Genomic DNA, 20384 nt, shown 5'->3' on the forward strand with positions numbered 1-20384 from the left:
CCGCTCGTGAAAACACGCCAGTGCAGAGAAGACGGTGCGTCACAGCCTTCACGGTTGCTGTTAATAGTAATAATCCTCTTTTTAAAACTCTATGCTTTTTTAAAAAGTTACGGGCAAATTATCCAACATTCCCTTTAGTTTCAAAATACTGGAAAAAGCATTATTGCATATTTGCTATTTGATCATATTCTGCAAAAATTACTTTTTCTAGAGAAATTTCCAACCTTTTTTAACTTTTCCTTTTAACCGAGTAGTTGCACATAGCTGAGGATTTCAAATGTTGTTTGTAACTCCGTGTTAAAATCACCGACAAATTGAAGAAGTAAGGAGGCATCAGACAAACAGCAACATCACAGCCACCATCACTCCTCCCGTGATTTAATGTCAGCACCGCTACCCTTTTGAATGTTTTCACAGAGATGTCTTTCTCTATCTCTGTCCACATTCAGGCCGTGCCAGCATCCGTCCTATGAAAAATATCACAGCCATCGCCGGACGGGACGCCTTCGTTCACTGCCGCGTGATCGGCTACCCTTACTACTCCATCAAGTGGTACAAGAACTCCGCGCTGCTCCCGTTCAACCACCGCCAGCGAGCCTTCGAGAACAACGGCACGCTCAAGCTGAGCAATGTGCAACAGGTGGATGCCGGGGAGTATAACTGCAAAGTGATGGTCCAGCCCAATAAGATGGATTCACAGAGTGTCCACGTTCGAGTGAGAGGTGAGGGTCAGAAATGAGCCTGAAATCTGTGCTGTAATCGATGTAGGCACGCGACACTGTGAAATTATACTGGAATATATGAAAAACAATGTGGAAAATGTAACCATACATAACGCAGCATTACTTGTTTTTGTCCTCAGAGTTATTTTAAACAGTCACAAGATGGACATGTTGTCCTGTGTTGGTTTCGTGTTTTTCTAAGACTGCTCTGTAAAATGTTCTTAATGGAAGTGCATGTTTTTATTTTCCTCAACATAAATCCAGTCGTATAAAAACACACATTTGAGCTAATCTGCCTGGTATTCCTCCGTATTCATTGCCACTGATATTACAAGGCTGATCTCCACTGAGATCTTCTTATTGTAATAGTTGATACTAAAAAGGGCTACCCCCATTATGCTCTCATTTCCTTGTCTCTGTACAGCGCGTTAGGTTGTTGTCATTTTATTGCGCTTTCCCATGGAGAGAGGGAAACGGCGGGGGGAAGAAAGTGAGAACGAAAGAGAGAGTGATGATATAAAGCAACACTTCCCAGTGGTGCTATAGTGAGCGAGTGCATTTGTTAATTTACTCTGCTCGTGCTTAAAATGCGGAAGTGTCTTTGGGGATCCCTGGAGTCCATTATCTCCACTTTGTTGAGAATTAAATAAGCTGCTAAAGTGCTGCTTATTTCAGTGTTATTTGAACTCACTGGACACTCACAGAGATGACTTGTGTGATGGCTGAAGATTTTCCAGAGTATTTGAATGCATCCAATTTGAATAGATCTTCTGTGTCATTATATTGTGCAGCTTTGTTTGTAGACTTAAAGCTATTCACGCAAAAGGCTTCCTCAAAAAAAAAAAAAAAAAACCACAATACATTGTAAGGCTTTTATCCAATGATATATTTTTAAATAAATATGAATTATTCAGCACTTCAGATTTATGAATAATTCTTGGTAAGTATGAAAGTACTAGATTAATGGACTATTAGATTAACAGATTTTTCAGATATTTTTTTTTTCTATTAACAAGCTGATTGAGGTGACTCATAGTTTTATTTTTAGTCCTTTTTCAAAAGTGCTCATCTGTCTTTTTATGTTGAAAGAACTAAATGTTCTAGTCTGAGACCGAATTTTAGCGAGTTGTTTAGCGATTCAGGTCTCTTGTATTCTTTCACTGACCTCTTTAAAAGAAGACAGACAATCGTGAAATTTACTTTGGGAGAAAACAAGGACACATCCCCCGAACCTGAGGAATTAAAATTCCCTTTGAAACTCAAGGCTGAAATCATATTTGATCTTCATATCTCCTCCCCGCCTGCAGTCCCTCCCTACATTCAACCCTTCGAGTTCCAGCGGTTCACCATCGGTCAGCGTGTCTTCATCCCCTGCGTGGTCATGTCGGGCGACCGGCCGCTGGACATCACCTGGCAGAAGGACGGCCGGCCGATCCCAGCCAGCCTCGGCGTAACCGTGGACAACATCGACTTCACCAGCTCGCTTCGAATCTCCAACCTGACCCCCGACCACAACGGAAACTACACCTGCATCGCCCGCAACGAGGCTGCGGCAGTGGAGCACCAGAGTCAGCTCATTGTTCGAGGTTAGAGAGCTCAAAGAAACAGATTGCAAAACTGATGGCACCTGGTGGACCACTATAATCTGCAGCATGCGTGGAGGTTTTCGTCTGAACCAGTCCCTGCAGAACAAAGCACTCCCAGACATTTTCTCCTTGGATTGGTGGTGCTTGTATGAAAACACACAAAACGGGCACTCGATATTAAAGCCCTCCAAAACTGCTGTACATCACTGTCAGCTGCTGCTTATTTGTGTGTTTGTGTTTGTGTGCAGTTCCTCCTCAGTTTGTGGTTCAGCCGGAGGATCAAGATGGGATCTATGGGAAGACTGTGACTCTTAACTGCTCCGCTGAAGGCTATCCACCACCCACCATTGTTTGGGAACACTCCAAAGGTACATTAAGCTCAGTAAAAGTGTAAAGTAAACTTCTTTCATATTTTTGCTGTGAACTGACACACACGCACTCAGTGACTCACAGTCATTTTTATGACCCTGACATATTTATGTTTTGTTCAATGGGATTTCCATGTGGCCAAGAATTTAGGTTCACTTACATCTCTTTTGATGTGTGACATGTCAAGCAGTAGTGAAACTGACAGCTGAAGTTAAAGCATTGCTAATGGAACTAACATTTGGCAATAGCTGAATCTTTTTTCTACACTGAGGAGCAGCTCTGTTACTACTTTGTCAGCAGTGTTTAAACCGAGGGTGACCTCCTCTGTGTGAAAGTGGTTCACTGATTTACTTCACCTGATATGATCCAGCAACATGCTGGATCTCCAACCGTTTTCACTGCAGTAATTAGCAAAAAAAAAAACAAAACTCCTAAACTTGGTAAACTTCTAATTCATAACTGTCATACGCTACTCATGTTTAATAAATTGCGCAATAGTAGAAATTATGTCTGTCATTAGCGCAAATGACCACTGCCTTGCTTTGGAAACACGCTGAGAGAATCTGCTAGAGCTATTAAAAAACACGAAGGACCAAGATGGTGAAAACAAAAAAGAAGTCATTGTGTGTCCAATGTGATTTTGAAAAAAAAAAAAAAGATTGCAAAAACTCCAAACCCAGAATAAGTTGGTCACAAGCCATTCATTTGCAGATAGCCATGCGTCATTGGTGTGCCAATATCTCATTGTAAAGCCAGATCTCCGATCGGCGTACCAATGTGAACAAGGACACTTGCAATCTGAAGAGCGTGATCAATGTTAAAAAAAAAAAACAAAAAACAAAAACTGTTCAGAAACTAACCGAAATGCTCGTGCTGCACTGAGCGAGAGACGGGTCCCAGAACATCAGCAGAACGAGAAGAGACGATTTTACATGTGATACGTGTGAATGGGTTCCATTTGGTTCACCCACAGTCTGTACATATGTGTGTGAACACACACACACACACACACAGCCATCTGCACCACAAACACATTGACAAGAGGCCTGCAGGGTCTCCACCTGCATCATTAGGAAATCATCAGAGAGAAACACAGACTGAAGCCGTCAGACAGTCGCAGAGGCAGCAGGTGAGTTCAGCCACTTGAGTGGGGCAGATGAAGAGGGGCCCCAGATGTTTGCTCCATCATCCATAAAACAGGGATGAAAGCTTCACCAACACAAGGACAGCAGCCGATGAGAAGTAATGTGCATTGTGTGTGTGTTTGTGTGTGCGTGTGTGTGTGTGTGTGTGTGTGTGCGTGTGCACATGTAGTCAGCCCTCTGATCAAAGGAACGAAAGAATCAGATCTGTTTTACACTTTGATGAGAGTTATGTGTGAAACTGATTGAGTGTTTGTGTGTGTGTGTGTATGTGTGTGTGTGTCAGACAGACAGGCCTCATGCCTGATTAGCGCTGACTGACCACTCCTGATCAGAATGTATAGAGAGATCAGGCTGAGCACCATGTGTGTGTCTGCCTCCACACACACACACGCTGTAAATCTCTGGAAAAATCTTTACCGGTGCAGATGACTCGCCACAAGGTTCAACGAATCCAGCTGCAGCTCGGTTTGGAGGTTTTCAGGAGCCATTGTTGCATGTTTCTGGTGCTATGTAAAATATCGTTGCGCCTGTCACTCAGAGCAAAGGCTCACTGCAAATCCCCTCTGGAAAAAAAAAAAAAAAAAGTGTGTTCAAGGTAACCACTGTCTGATTTGTTGTCGGCCGGATCGCATTTTATCCACACCACTGCTGCCTCGCATGCTGCTCCTGCTACAGAAGTAGCTGAGAGCCCGATGAGTGTCTCTGGGAGATATGGAACAGTAAGTAAAGGTCAACTGCTATCAGCGTAACGACTAGCCCTATTTGGATATGCAAAATCCATAATTCAAGGAAGAACACATTTACCTCCCTCTCCGCCGCGTTCAGAGCCAGGGGAGCAGGAACAAAGTCACCACTTGACCCTTCGCCGGGCACGGCCACTTGACTGCATTTTAATTAAAAAGCAAAAACCCACAGCTCCCTAAATGGCCTAATCTGTACGCACTAACTTTAACACAAGCTAATGCGACGTCTGGTTCACTTCGCGCGTGTTTAATGCTGCGCGAGCAAGATGGAATACAAAGCTCCCCTCAATGTGGGAGCAGACCGCTTCAAAGGCATCTGACTTATAATTCAGAGCGAGTGACACTTCCTGCAGATTTAAAGCTGCCGTTGCAGATTGAGATACAGGATTGTTTAGCAATAAAAGAAGACAAAGTATATGAGTTTATTTAAAAAAAAAAAAAAGGGGATTAATTTCAGACAGGTGATAGTCCAGAAGATGTCACAGATGCCAAGTTTAAATATTTCAGCTTGTTTAGCCGATGGATTTTAAATGCTAAATGTGAGAATAGAATGTGTTTTCATCCCAGAGACATGCACTCCTTCAGGATTACATCGCCGGATTATTACACTAGAATGTGTGTCAATGCCATTCATGTACAATCATCGCTGCAAAAAAAAACAATAAATACATGGTTTAACAGACAAATGATCGTCTCATTTTAGTGGACGCCCTGAAACCTCTCCTCCCAGGAGTAAGGCCAGCTGCAGCACAAGGTTTCTGCTCCCCTCCTGCCTGTTGTACCCCCCCCCCCCCCCCCCCCCCCCCCCACACACACACACACACACAACAATCTGCTGTCTTGTTAAACATGAGCATTATGTCTGTTCTGATTGCATCACAGCGGCCGCTCAGCCTGTTTCACTTCGCTCAGCAGCTGTTTGGCGATTTAAGGATTTAGGCCTGGTGTTAAGAAACATGTTTACAATCCTCCCTAAATCTGACGGGCTTTGTCATCAAATCTGTAAACACAGGCGCTTGGTCAGACAAATACACATTCGCACATACACACACACACACACACACACGGTCATCTTGTTATAAATTGAATGCTGTTTCGCAGCTCCTTCCTGCAGTCATACAGAGAGTTAAATCTAAATGTTTTAGTTCATTTCCCTCCCACTTATCCTCTCTGTTTTCACTTACTCCTTACCCCAGGTGCGGGCGTCCCCCAGTTTCAGCCCATCCTGCTGAACAGCGGCTCCCGCATCCAGCTGCTGAGCAACGGCTCTCTCCTCATCAAGCACGTGCTGGAGGACGACAACGGCTTCTACCTGTGTAAGGTCAGCAACGACGTGGGAGCCGACGTCAGCAAATCCATGTACCTCACCGTCAAAAGTAAGACCCTGCCTCCGACGCACTGTCAATAACAGCCGATGGGTAGCAGTCGAGCTGTATGCATGAGTCCAGGCGGCAATCACACCTGATTCAGACTACATTCAGCAGACAGCTCAATCACTAAATGCATGTTGTGGGGCTGAGAGGGAGAAACAGGAAGTACTTTCAGAAACCCCACACATCCACAGGGAGAACACGCAGCCAAAATATCGAGCCTCGACTGGAACTCTACTCGAAGTGAGGCGTGAATTCTAATGGAATCTTTCATTTCTGTGACAAAATGATGATAAAACAGGCTGATTCCCATCCCAACAGTTTACCAGTGGCCCTACATTTGTAAAAAAAAAAAAAAAAAAAAATGCATCTGAGGATTGAAGGTGTTGAAAAATGCAAATCTGTTTATGGAAAAACATTGGCATCTGTTTCCAGGACACTCAGCAATCTTCAGTCAGTGTTTGCTGCAAGGGTATTTTGAAAGCCCTTGTCTATTACAAAATATATTTTAAAAAAAGAAAGCAACAAAAAAATGGTTTTTAACAACACACTACCAAATTTGGCTTTCATAAATAAAGTGTTTTTATGCCTTGTTATGAGTCTTTCCATGTTGTCCCCATTGTGAAAATCATCAGAGATTCTTCCAGGTCCTCATATTTTCTCACAGTAGCTGGTATTCTAATGTCCCTGACTGCCGGTCTGCTGCCTACATGCAGTTCCCCCATCGTGCCAGGAGTGGATTGTCATTTCCGTGGTGCTTGAGCATGAGTGGGGCTGATTTTCCTATCGGAAGTGTTATCAAGCTGAAGTACAAGGTTTCCAGCCATCTTTCTGTCGGCTCTATTTTTCTTCTCAGCTCAGTTGTTTCCTGTCTGCCTGCATGAAATCATGTATATATCCACTACATTTTTTTTAAAAAGAAAGTACGACTAGTGAATAAATGTAAACTGAAAACCCGATGAAATGGTCTGCAACTCTCATAAACCTATAGACACTCTGTTAGTGGTTGGAAGAGGCTAAAATAGAAATATTGCTTCCATCAAATTAAAAATAATCTTTTAAAATGTACCATCTGTCTAGCACTGTGAATAAAATACAGGCTGGTCTTAATTCAGCATTTTCCTGCTACGTGTTCCTCTTAGAGATCATCGTCTTGAAACGATGCTGCTTTGTCCCACTAATCACCTGCATGTCCTCGCTCACTGCATCCTTCCACCTCCCCACTGGACTTCCTCTTCTCCTTGTGCCTCCTCTCTCACATTCCCACCAAAAACCTTACATTTTACATGTCAGCTTAACTCTGGATCACTGAATATGAAATCATTGTGATGGGCTGGAGGTGGGCTCAGGTGTTTGAAATTTGTCTGCCCCTGACCACTGACCTGTCTTTTGGAAAGAGAGTAATTTGTGGAGAACGCTCCTTCTGGGTAAATCTGTGTGTTTTATTATTAACATTGGCTGGCAAGCAGTAGACATTCATGTGTCACTGTAATTAAGCCTCGCAGTGCACAAGGCTGAGAAGCTGTCAGTGTTGCAGCGGCAGGCTCAGAGACAAACATACTCTGTGTTTTCATAGGTCGGCCTGCTGACTGTGGCACCCAGTTGCTATGCAGCGAGTTGACCTATGGCTGTACTACCCTTTTTTTTCCTTCCATTTTCTACCACGCGCAGTGCAAACACACTGGCTGCAGCTGCAGCGCGCTGAAGTCTCAGTGGCATATCGCACTCCAAACATTGATTTCTGCAAAATATATTCAAACTAAGGAAGATTACAAGTGGAGAAGTTTTAGTTTCACATAGTATGTTTTTTTGTTTTTTTTAACTGATAAATGAAAAATGCAGATAATAAATTGGCCCTGCATCGGTCGTTGATATGCTTGCGCGGCATTTGCTGGAGTCTATTATAGCAATATGCGCCCTTCGGAGTCGAAGAGAAAGTTAAACCATTTAGACTGAGATGATGTAGCTCAGTAATCTAATCTTCTCTGGCGTTACATTGACCAACAGTGCAGATCTTTTCCTTTTCTCTCCTCACTGACCTTTTTGTTTTCGGCCCTGGAGCTCTGTTAGTTCTTTTGTGAGGTCATTTCACAGTGACAGGAGTAACTTAGAGCTCCGAAGGTGCGTCTCTATCTTCCATCATAATGCTCCAAAAGGACAGAGCAGGAGTTTAAGAGTCTCTCCACGGTGGTGTGGCGTGCGTTTTAGCTGCTGTATGTATAGTCAGTCCACACACAAGCCAAGCACAAGAGATAGATGTTTAAGTGTGTTTACCCTCTCTTCTTCATGGCCTTGACAGCAGTCACTGCCAGGAGTTCTCTGCCAGCGGACATATGTGTGTGTGTGTGTGTGTGTGTGTGTGTGTGTGTGTGTGTGTGTTGACCCATCAGATGCACTCTGCAGTTGCTGTGGGCTAGAGTTTCATGTTGTACTGAGCTCTATCAAAGGGAATTTTGACATCTTCAGCTCTGAATAATAAATGCTTACTTCTCATAACCAGTGGTTCCATTAACATGAACTGCAACAGACACATTATGTACAGCTTTGATTATTCATAGGAAAGTACTTTTTACCCCTTAAAACTAATTCAGTATTTTTTACTGGTAATTGAATAAAAAAAAAGAAGAAAAAAAAAATCAGGAGTTGTCACTCTGTTGTGGTTTTCTTTGACCGTAAAGATTTGATGCACCACAAGCAACAATATTTTATTCATTAACCATATTGTGGCTCGCCTGTCAGTGGATGTTTACTTTTGTTCTAATGTTACTGTTAAAAACTGTTTTAATGAACTTGGTATAGCAGCGCAGACACACCTGTACTCTCCTTTTGATTCCCTCCAGGGAACACGCAGCATGCAGCTGTAATTGAAACAGCAGTTCTGCCAGTTCACACAGTGTGGCCACAAGCTTTTTATTTAGCAGTCATGAACTTCTGCAAAACAGCCCAAAAAAATTCTCTGAAAATTTAATAGTCTTAAACTCTTCTTATATTTTGATGAGATTTATTTGATTTATGATTTATTTATATTAATAACAGGGTGTTGACCACAAACAGCATCAAACACAAGCACAGTCCTCTTTGTGCACGCCATACATTTCCTTTCTTGCAGTGTCATTGCAAACCAAGTCATTCTTGATCCATTTAGCATCGATGGGAGGTTCTGCAGTACCGTTCATGTGAGAGGAGCGAGCCACATGATAAGGTGCAGCGCTGTTCCCACCCCACTGTCCTGAGACTTGTTAGTCATGAACAGATCACATTTCACATTTTAAACCCCAAAATGTGCTCATACACTCACAATGCATTCTACAAAAGAGTACTTACATGCATGAGTGGTTTGGGGTGGAAAAAAGGCTACCATTACTGTACTTGTATTCATTAACACCATTAAGTCCAGATTGCAGCATTTGCGTGAATGGCTTCTAGATAATTACTTACTTCTAGTTATTTTTGGCATTTACTGTTTTTTTTTTTATCACAAGTAGATTTTATTACGTGTGTTTTTGCATTGATGTGTGTGAGTGTGTGTGTGCATGTGTGAGTGTGTGTGCGCGTGCGCATGCATGAGAGAACTCTTGAGTGCATTTCTGCCTCATTTAAATCCGTCAATACCTCAATTAGAAGCCGACTTGGGGCTCGAGGGAAGTGCAGTCGGCATGTTTCTCTGCTTTCTCTGCACTCTCAGTCTGTCTTTGTTTCTTACACATCCAGCAATAAGAGGAAGATTAAAAAGATAAATAACACATTATTTGTTTTATTTGGAGCCCTTGTGCGCTGCCAGCTGTGCGTGTCGTCCCAGTGTCTAAATCTGCTATCGCTGCCTTCAAGAGCAATATTTATTTACCATTACCGTCACATTTCTAGTGTTACTAATTCACACTGGAAATAGATTAGTTTTAATCTTGTGGATTCTGGGGGAAGAGTTTGCATTTTAAAAGTGTTGTGCATCATTTGGTTTATGGTCTATATTCCAAAGCATGTCTGCATGGTAAACTCATGTAAATAATAAAATACAATGGCAGTGTTTGTAAAGAAAAAAACTACTATTTTTGTTCTATGGAAGAACCAAGATTCTCTTCGATGTGAAATATAAATTTAATTTAGCTTGACTACAGATTATTATATCCACAGCGACACTTTAAGGAGGATTTAGTGAAACTTTTTGAAGCTGAGAGTTTTTTCAAGGGCATCCGGCAAGATGAAGCTCCTCCAGGTACATCAGAGTTTTGCAGTGTACTTTTTTCGACAGTGTAAAATCAATGATTTCCATTCCGCTTAATCCCAATCTTTGTACAATAATCTCTGATTTTTTTTTCCATTATTATCTTTCTCAACAATTTTAAGAGAATGAATTCATGTGCAAAAAAAAAAAAAGAAAAAAAATCAGGAAATTACAACTTAAACAAAAATCAGTAAATCTCACAGTTTCAAAGCATTTGGTTTGTTTGACCTCTGTTTTTACAGCATGATCTTCTGGCTTCTCACAAAGTCCCTTCAGGCTGCTGGATGCCCGCGGGCACGAGTGCTTGCTACCCCGGTCTAATAGCTGTGTTCCTGAATAATCCATTAACTACTGAGTTTAAAAAAAATCTATGAAAAATACCCAGTATCATAAAGACTGCCATGCAAAAGCCAAACAGACCAGATAGAAGTGGAACAAGTCAATCATTCTCTTAAAAGAGCACAGATTAAGGCTTTTGGACAAGAGGTGAAACTCCTTCACAAAGGAGCTCTTGTTCTTGTGGTGGGGAGGAGATGGACTGTGTACAGGTGGTCTCAGAGGGGGGCATCCGGTCCAAACTGAGGTCCATCCTCAGTCATGTTTCTCACCTCCTCCATGGCCTCCTGGTCAACACTTCCTTGGTATTATGTATATTGTTAATGTCAGAATTAGACACTGCCGGAATGGCATTTCACTTTTTTTTCCAGTTTATGGTGACGGGGTGCTGGAGCCATCCCAGCGGACTGTGGGTGAGGGCAGGATACAGTCTTGACAGGGTTCCAGTCCATCACAGGCCAAACACAGAGCGACAGACAGTCACACACAGTCACAGTTACACCAAGGGCCAAGTCGAGGACACTAGTTAACCTCACATGCATGTTTTTGCGTCGTGAAAGGAACCCGGAGCAGCACACACCCAAATCAGAAGGAAGCTATTAACTTGTTTTTTCTGGATACTTGACAGGTTCACCGATTGGTATTTAAACTATATAAATTCCAGTAATTTCCATGAATAATTTACCAAAATCAATTATTATGCATGTTATGGATTTAACCACCCAGGGGATCTGATTACTAAATTAGGAGATGTTTATGGTTTTAAATTACTCCATTTATTTGATGAGAAGCGACTCCTCGTCCGCGCACAGGTCGATGAAATCCTGACAGTTGGATTCATGGATTTGAAAATGGCCAGATCTTTGCATTCCTTGTTCCATTTTACCCCTTTCTAAAGCTTTTCCTCTGCCTCCCAGCACCTTTCTGCCTTTGTCCCCTCGCCGCTCCTCCGCTCTCAGCCCCCCGCCACCCCCCCCCCCCCCCCCCCACCCCCCCACCTCGCACGGCTTTCTTTTTCTCCCTTGTCTTGCCTCTTCCCACTCACACTTTCTCCTCTACCCATCCGTGTTTTATTACCAGGCCCCTGTAATATTGCTGGATATTAAAAAATATACATCAACTGAGCAATTACAGGCTATCAAAAAGAATAGGTTTAGCCCGGGGCCCTGCGAGTGCAGCACGGTGGGTGCATAGAGATGAGATGAGGAGGAAGTGAGCGAGGAGCCTCTCTTCAGCTCGGACCGCCGAGGCACATCCGAGATCAGGCGAGATTGTAGAACATTTGGAGCACCGCGTTCGGCTTCACATGTTTCATTGGAACATATGCAGATACACACACACACACACACACACACACACGCAAGGTCAAAGACAGAATGAAATATCTCCAAGTGCACTCGGATGCATTCATACATGCATATTCATATATAGGAACATATTGTACACACACCTACGCAGACGAGCGTGTGCTCATACGTACAAACAGAAATGATGGAGACTGTCATGCGCGCACATATCCAGCCTGTCTTTTGTGGATCTTTCAGTGCGAGACCATGACTCTCATCGATGCTAACTTGTACTGCCAAGGCCTCAGATTTAGATGGAGAAAACAGCCCCTGTTAAGGAGCAATAACATTTAGAGAAGGGGCTGAGGAGACTCTGTTAATAGGACTCACTTAAAATTCATAGTTGCTATGCAAAATAAATCAGCGCTTTCCTGCGCGGGGGCAGCGGGTGAGGGGATGATGGTGTGGGGAGCGAGGGAGAGGGAGGGGCTGCAAGTGAATAAGAGATGAGGTTTAAACGTTGGGAGTCCCAAGTCTGACACGCACACAAACGAAACCACACAGACGCACACGCACGTACAAACACACTCTCATACACTGTTTGAATGTTTTTTTTGGTTTTTTTTGCCGGCTGCTTCAAAGAAAACAATGTGATGTGAGAGAACAGACGAAGAAACGAGGAGAAGGAGCCGACGTGTGCATGTGCCTATTTGTTTATGTGTGTGAATTTATAGCATCCAAGCTAATACCCAACGGATGCAGCTTCCTGGCTGTTATAATTGTTAGACATGAACTTATTTTACACATTTTCAACACAGAGAGACTTCAAAGAAATATCTGAGGTAATTCAAATTGTGAGTGACGTTCCTCTGAGCTGTATTTAAACTGTTTGGCCCCTAGAGGGTGCTTGCGAGTTGTGGGAATGGAGAAAAAAGCTTTGGTGGAGGAAGCGCATTGATTTATAGATGTCAGTAATGCTAATGAGAAGGATTGGGATTTATAATTCACAGCACAGATCACCATTAGTAGGTGATTTAGTTATTTCACTTTTATTTTTTATCAGCCAGCAGGGCATCCATCTTCGTACAGATTTTGTTTACTGTTGATTGTAAATACGAAATTGGGAGACCTCAGTTTGCTCTCTAGTGTGTTAGAATACTATTTAATGTGTTCACACAAAGTGTGGGCAGTAGTTGAACCCTAACAGGTGAAGCACAGTTGAGCACAGGCTGTTTCTGTCATTTTAGTTTGTTTTGATCATTAATGTGTTTTGATTGAAAAAAATAGTCTTGACGAACTAGTTTTTCATGATTGGCTGGAGTCTTTGTATGAGCAGGAGTTACACCAACACCAAGACAAATCCTTTTGAAAAGTTTATCTCAGCTCCAAACATGCTAATTGCCATGCATCTACGAATCTTCATCGTCTAAAAATTGATCCTAAATCAGACATATTAGGGAATTAGATGTCTCATCTCCTGAATGCATAGGTTTCCTAATAAATGGAACAGATTATGTGGTATTCTTATTCATCCACTTTTTCACCTTATGTGTGTTAAACTGCATGGTTTCAAGATTGTCAGTGGGCAGCATTTTGCTAACCGTATGGAATCAGCAAATAGCATTGCTTTGGCCATTCAGTCTTATTTAACAAAAGGACCATGTTGCCGTCCTTAAAGGTATACTTCAACATTTTGGCAAATTGGCCCATTTAGCGCAATTCCTTAGTCATTTCGAACAGCATACTTACTTTTTTTGTGAGGGTGAGCTATTGCTTATCTAGAGGTGAATCGGGGAAGGTTTTCGGGACGGACACAATGGAAGTGAATGGTATTTTTAGTTCCCCTCGTCAAACTCATCAAATACACAATCCAACAACCCCAAAACACTTTGGTGGACACGTTATAATCCGCACATTCACTACGCTGTGAAATATTAATGAAAAATTACGAGACTGAGTTGTTTATGCGAAGATTGCTAAGACGGAACTACTTACTAAATATGGCGTCTGGGCGTAGTGATTTCAAAAGAAAAAGTAGTTCCCAGTATTTGCTTCAGTGTCGTAACGCTACAATATTATTTGTTGGTGTTCCACAGCGTAGTGAATGTGCGGATTATAAAGTGTCCACCAAAGTGTTTTGGGGTTGTTGGATTGTGTATTTGATGAGTTTGACGAGGGGAACCAAAAATACCATCCACTTCCATTGTGTCCGTCCCGAAAACCTTCCCCGACTCACCTCTGAATAAACAACAGCTCGCCCTCACAAAAAAAGTAAGTATGCTGTTCCAAATGACTTAGGAATTGCGCTAAATGGGCCAATTTGCCAAAATGTCAAAGTATCCCTTTAAAACCAACAGTTAGTCAATCTGTACCACACATGAAGGATAAAATGTGACTCCATCCACACATGCACCACTGCTTTGATAAATAACTGAGGAGAGGATTTTCAGCCTGAGTCAGTGCAATTCAAAAACCATCAGGCAAATTGCCATTCACACAAGTACAGTGTAATAAAAGATTAATTATAATGTCAAGTACTTTAATTGACTTGTGATTGTCTAACCTTCCTGGCACTGCTTCTACAATTAAACTGCACCAGCGCTGTGCCCGCATGAAGCCAAAAACATGCTTTCACATTTACTTACGCATGCTGTTTGACCCCGAGGAATAGCGCATGTGTCTGTTGCTACACTGGGTTTTCTTTTGTTTATGTGTGTCATTGCTTCAGCTTTACTCTGCATTTGTTTGCATACATGCATCTTTCTCAGTGTGCACAGTTGGATCTTGTGTACGTAAAGCCAACATCACGGTATCTGCCTTTATTTGTGCATTTTTGAAAGCGAGTAGGTTTTGTGCACCTGTTTATATCTGAGAAGTGTGTGTGCGCGCCTGTGTGAGACAACAGCAACGGCCAGCGGACTTGTCTGCTGCGTATGAATAATCAAAGTGGTCTCTCTCATCATTAAATCATCGCTGTCCTGGTGGGAGCCTGAGGAGGGAGATGGAGTGAGGGAGCGAGGGAGAGAGCGAGGGATCATAGTTAGCGCTGCAGGGGTACATGCTCTCTCTCTCTCCTCCATCGTGTTCTGTGGCTGAGATGTGTCATGAGCACAAGTCTTTTCTGCTCTCTGTGCTCGCCCACTTAGCTCCCCCAGACACAACCGCTCTCATACGCACACATTCATGCATATTATGCACACAGAGTAAAGCACTCAAACACACAGACACGTTATCCAGGAGTGTACAGACATGCACACACACTGACTCAAACACACTTATTCCATCTTTTCACAGAAGTGAAGACCTCCAACCACCACTGCACAAGTATCTGCCACATGTAGCTGCCATCTCTGCTCTGTTCTGTGACACTGCTCACTGCAGTATGTTTACTCTTCCAAAAGCCTCTGGAAAACTGTATCCAAAGAAGTGGACTGTCTGGAGCCTCGAATGATGCATGGGCTGGTGTTATTGAGACTAAAGCAAGATTAGATTTTTTTTTTCTCTGGTACTTTTACCGTACTCGTCTTAAAGCAAGATAATCCTCAGTTGAAGTGCCATTGAGGACATTTTTGTGAAGAGCTTGCATGTTCTTCCTGTGCATGCATGGGTTTTCTTTGGGTATTTTGGGTTTCTCCCATGGTACAAAAGCAGGCTACCAATCTGACCAAGACAAAACGGAAGGGACTGTCTGGGAAAAAAAAACAAAAAAAAAAAAACACTGACAAAACATGCAAACTGACCACAAAATTCACATTAAGCCATGAACCACTGCTGTCCCAACAGGCCACCTAAATCATGGAGGGTAGTACAGTATGTTGCAGAGCATAATAATAAAAATAACATTTTGGTCACTACGTTACTGTTTCTTCATCATTTTTGAGATGTGGAAGGTTAATCCATTAATAAAAAAAAAATGTATACTCAAACACTGCAACAGTCACAAATTAAAAAGTAAAGTAAGCTGCAGAACAAGTCTGTTAACTAGTTATAATGGATAGTTATTATAAAGTGTTACTGGAATTTATTTAAGATTTACATGAGAGGAGACGTGCTTTGTGCACTATGATGGAAAGTTTCTTCATTCCACAGCTGCTCTGGTCTAACATCAGTCAGAAACATCTTCAATAAATCACACTTGATTCACACATGTGGGGTTTCATTTGGCTTCAGTGTGTTGTTTTGCATTTGGACAATTTTATTGAATGTCTTTATGAGGATTTATGTCATTTGAAATGCATTTTTTATATTGTCTTATATTCTTACAATGTCTTTCTGAGATTGTTGTTTGATATGAAGAGCTCAAACAACAGGGATGGACTAATATACTTTGAATTATTTTACATGTGTTACACAGTTTCCACTAATAGAGGTCGTGTCCAGCCTAAGATTAACATATTCACTCAGTTCTGCTTAGACTGCACAAGTTAATATGGTTTAATCCAATGGAGAGGCTTCTCACTTCAGACATCATTACACTGTGAGCAGCACCTGAAAGTCTTTGTGAGTGTTACAATCAGGAGACGGCTCCGTGTAAGTAGAAAGAAGAATGAAAGAAGTGTGAGTACGAGAATGGTGTGAGAGTGAGCGCAGACTGTGGATGAGAGCCATTTGCAGCATTTACTCAACACACACACACACACACACACACACACACACACACACACACACACACACACACACACACACACACACACACAGTGGATGTGTTGCTAATGAGCCTGGTGTGCGGTTACGGCGTGGAGCCAGACCGGCTCCACGCTCAGACCGAAGGGAGTTCAATCAGGAGTCACTACTCTTTTCTTCGTTTCTTCTCCTCATCTTCACAAAGCAGCACGTTCCCGTTTTCCGCTGTTATCAAAGGTAGCGCAGACTTACCTGAAGGGCTCTTTTTCAATCACTTAGTATTGGGGGAGACAAGTAGACTTAAACATGAGTCGATGATTGTCCCTGGAGTGTTTAAATGGTTGTCATAATTGTCAGAGAGAAAGAGAAATGGCGTTTTCCCGGCGTAGGATAAGAAAGGCAGTCGAATGTGCTGCGTTGTGTAAAATATAATTTGATTTGTTTTGGCATGAGAAACCATTATGCTAAAACAAATGGCAATGCGAGAGTGATTTTACTCATGTGGGGGCACAAACGCATCCAGCAGCCCCGATCAAGACTTCCCAGACTAATAACAATTTCTTTCCTTTTTCACTCCTTCTCGTCACGTCCCCGCTTTCTCCTCCACCTCTCCTCACCTCCATCCAGTCCCGGCGATGATCACCTCCTACCCCAACACCACTCTGGCCACGCAGGGCGAAGAGAAGAGGATGAGCTGCATAGCTCACGGAGAGAAACCCATCATGGTGCGCTGGGAGAAAGAGGAGCGCATCATCAACCCCGAGACCAGTCGATATGTGGTCACCGTCAAAGAAGTGGCGGACGAAGTCATATCTACGCTGGTGGTGAGTGCCGGGCTTCGGCCTTCAGGAGTTTCTATCCACGCAGACAGATGGACAGAGACGGAGAGGAGCAGAGGGAGAGCAGGGCCCGGGATATTCAGGGAAGAATACATTCACATCATATTACAGCGTTAAGAGTATGAAATATTAAAGAGATACCATCCAGTTCAATTTAATGGTGCTTAAGACACAGTGTGAATGAGTGCATGTGTAATACAGCAAAGTCTATGAGGGAATGTGAGAGGGATGATTAGAGACTTTAAATTTCTCACACGGTTTAGAGATACTTAAAAAGTGGAAATGAGAATACTGAAGTCAGGTGAAACTAGTCAGTTTCTTAACTTTGAGTTTAACTCTTGACTGCGGCGCGTTCCTCTGCAGATTATGCCAACTGTTCGTGAGGACTCGGGGTTCTTTTCCTGTCATGCCATCAACTCCTTCGGCGAGGACAGAGGCATCATACAGCTGACAGTGCAAGGTAAGCTTCTCCTCACCTCAGACTTAGAAAAGGCTCATTTTATTCTGCCGATGTGTTTGGAAGAAGAGCCTGTCAGGCGGCAGTAAAGATTTCGCCAATTTATGACTTCATTTGTTCATTTATTAATTTAATTGCTGCTCAGTGTGACTCCTGATCTTCATCCTATCTCTCACTGGGGAAATCAGAGAGCAAAACCACGCAGCGCTCTGGTCTGCCTGCTATACAACCTCTGGTTTACTATTTCTCTAACCTATAGTTGTATTTAGAGCGAGAACTCATGAATTGCAACTGCTCATATTAGTGTAAATGGGCAGTGTTTTTGTGTTTCTCAGATATGGATATATGCAGTTTAAATATGGCTGAAAAGTAACTGAAAATAGGTTTTGTGCTTTTAGGTGTTTTTGTTTTTTTTCAACAGCACTACTGTATTTTGGAGTCGAGTACTAGGTCTAAGTACTCCGCGTCGTCTGTCTGTTTTCATGTTTCCTCAGAACCGCCGGACCCTCCAGAGGTGGAGATCCGGGAGGTCAAAGATCGCACGATCGCTCTGCGCTGGACCATGGGCTTTGATGGCAACAGCCCCATCACAGGATACGACATCGAGTGCAAGAACAAGTCAGGTAGACCTGAAACACACTGTGTTCTATAAATATAGAACTTACACAAGAACTCCACAGATAAAAGAAAGAGGAGTCTTGGTGTCTTGCTGCTAATTTTATCGTCTGCCCTCTGTGGGTTTGTTTCTTTTTTTCTCAAGCTTCCTGGCTTTCAGCCCAGGTAACCAAAGATGTGTCACCGCAACTCAACCAGGCCACGATTATTGACCTCCACCCTTCCTCCACTTACAACATCCGCATGGTTGCCAAAAACATTATTGGCAACAGCAACCCGAGCAACGAGCTCACCATCACCACTGATGAAGCCGGTAAGCGTCCCTCTGAAACTCTCCCATCAGGGTAGTTTTCACTCATTTAGAAAAGTTTTACACTCAAACAGAGCATGAATTAACATGTTGAATGAGTTAATGATGTTAGTGGTTCCAAAAACCTTTAGTCGTCTGCAGCATCGATGTGCTTATTGAATAGATGTTTTAGATGAAGGCTATTATGTTTTCAACTGAGGAAACAGATTAAGATTCCTGTTGCTCTCAGTCTACTCAGTGTTCTCTCCTGTTGCCCGTAACGATCCCCCTGCAGACATTACAACCCTTTAGACGGACACATTTTGTTAGATTCATTGCTAAAATTAAGTACCAACTTTCATGTTCCATCTCTTACATTATTTATAGATGAAGTTGCGGATGTTACAATTATTATTAATCCTTATTAACCTGAGGTGAAGCCTGTGAGGCTCATAATTGAGAGAAAATGCATTTCTAGCTCAACACCGCCCTCTAGTGAAATTTCACGGAGGGTCATGTGTTCCATTTTACACCTCAGCTGCAGTCAAGATGAATGATGTGCTTCATTTCCAGCCCCTGATGGCCCTCCACAAGATGTCACCCTGGAGCCCACCTCTCCACAGAGCATCAAGGTTTCCTGGAAGGTAGGGCCTCGACTTTGCCAGATAGTGACCCGAGGCCTTCAGACAAAACTCTTTAATCACTGCAGAAGTGAGCTGGTGAATCCATGTACCATTTCCTGATTTCCATGCGGCAGCCCCCTCAGAAGCACCTCCAGAACGGCGTGATCCGCGGCTACCAGGTGGGCTTCAGGGAGTACAGCCCGGGCGGGAGCCACCAGTTCACCATCATCAGCGTGGACACCTCAGGAGACACCACCGAGAGCATCGTGCTGGACAACCTGAAGAAGTTCACGCAGTACAGCGTGGTGGTGCAGGCTGCCAACAGAGCCGGCACCGGGCCGTCGTCACAGCAGGTGGTCACCAAGACCCTGGAAGATGGTGAGCAGAGGATGTACACTCCAGAGATCATGTGGTGGGAGGCTACGAACCAGACTGACTCCAGATAAATAGTGTCAGTGCCTTGAACAAGTGTAAATGAGCATATTCTTGTGAAAAGACCTCCATCTAGTGGACATTTTTAAAATTACACACAGATAGAAAAAGATTTTGCAGTAGAACGTAGTAGTGCAGCATTTGTATTTGTTTTTCCAAAAATATTTTCACTCAACAATCAGGAATTTCGTGTTCTTTATTGAGGAAATCAGTAAAAAAATAAATAAATAAAAAAAATCCAATAATTGTCCAGATTGTGACCTTTAAAAAAACAGGGTTAAGCAATTGATAAATATCTCCGAAAGTAAAAAAAAAAAAAAAAAAGAAAAAGAAAGTTCTTCACTTAATATTGTTCGTCAGCGTCACCTGTCAACTCGGGGCATTTCCACTCAAATACCGTCCTTAAAACATACATTTCTTTCCTCTTGTGTGTGTGACAGTGCCGTCTCGGCCTCCTGAAAATGTCCTGGCTGTGGCCAAATCTCCGGAGGTCATTTCACTGTCCTGGATGCCTCTGCCCCGGGAGGCTCTGAACGGAAACCTGCAGGGATACAGAGTCATCTACTGGGCCAACCTGCCTGATGGAGGTACGGACACACACACACACACACACACACACACACACACACACACTGACATGGTGTTTTGATAAGTGATGTGTAGCCGCTGCATTCTGTTTGATTTGTTTCAGTTTTGTCACTGCTGCAGTTGGTTAATGTATCCACTA

General features: G+C 42.9%; 1 protein-coding gene across 5 annotated transcripts in view; it reads left to right on the plus strand.

The window, feature by feature from the left end:
• Positions 1-20384, plus strand: part of dscamb (Down syndrome cell adhesion molecule b) — a 121270-nt gene that overhangs the window by 82158 nt on the left and 18728 nt on the right. For all 5 annotated transcript variants that reach the window (XM_030109237.1, XM_030109240.1, XM_030109238.1 and 2 more), the window contains exons 8-18: positions 450-722; positions 2030-2308; positions 2557-2676; positions 5762-5941; positions 17030-17226; positions 17605-17701; positions 18193-18321; positions 18459-18626; positions 19176-19246; positions 19360-19603; positions 20098-20244. In XM_030109237.1, the coding sequence (XP_029965097.1) occupies positions 450-722; positions 2030-2308; positions 2557-2676; positions 5762-5941; positions 17030-17226; positions 17605-17701; positions 18193-18321; positions 18459-18626; positions 19176-19246; positions 19360-19603; positions 20098-20244 (1905 nt within the window). The remainder of the gene's footprint in view (positions 1-449; positions 723-2029; positions 2309-2556; positions 2677-5761; positions 5942-17029; positions 17227-17604; positions 17702-18192; positions 18322-18458; positions 18627-19175; positions 19247-19359; positions 19604-20097; positions 20245-20384) is intronic.

The sequence above is a fragment of the Salarias fasciatus genome, chromosome 14, assembly GCF_902148845.1.
Source record: "Salarias fasciatus chromosome 14, fSalaFa1.1, whole genome shotgun sequence".
Classification (NCBI taxonomy): Eukaryota; Metazoa; Chordata; class Actinopteri; order Blenniiformes; family Blenniidae; genus Salarias; species Salarias fasciatus.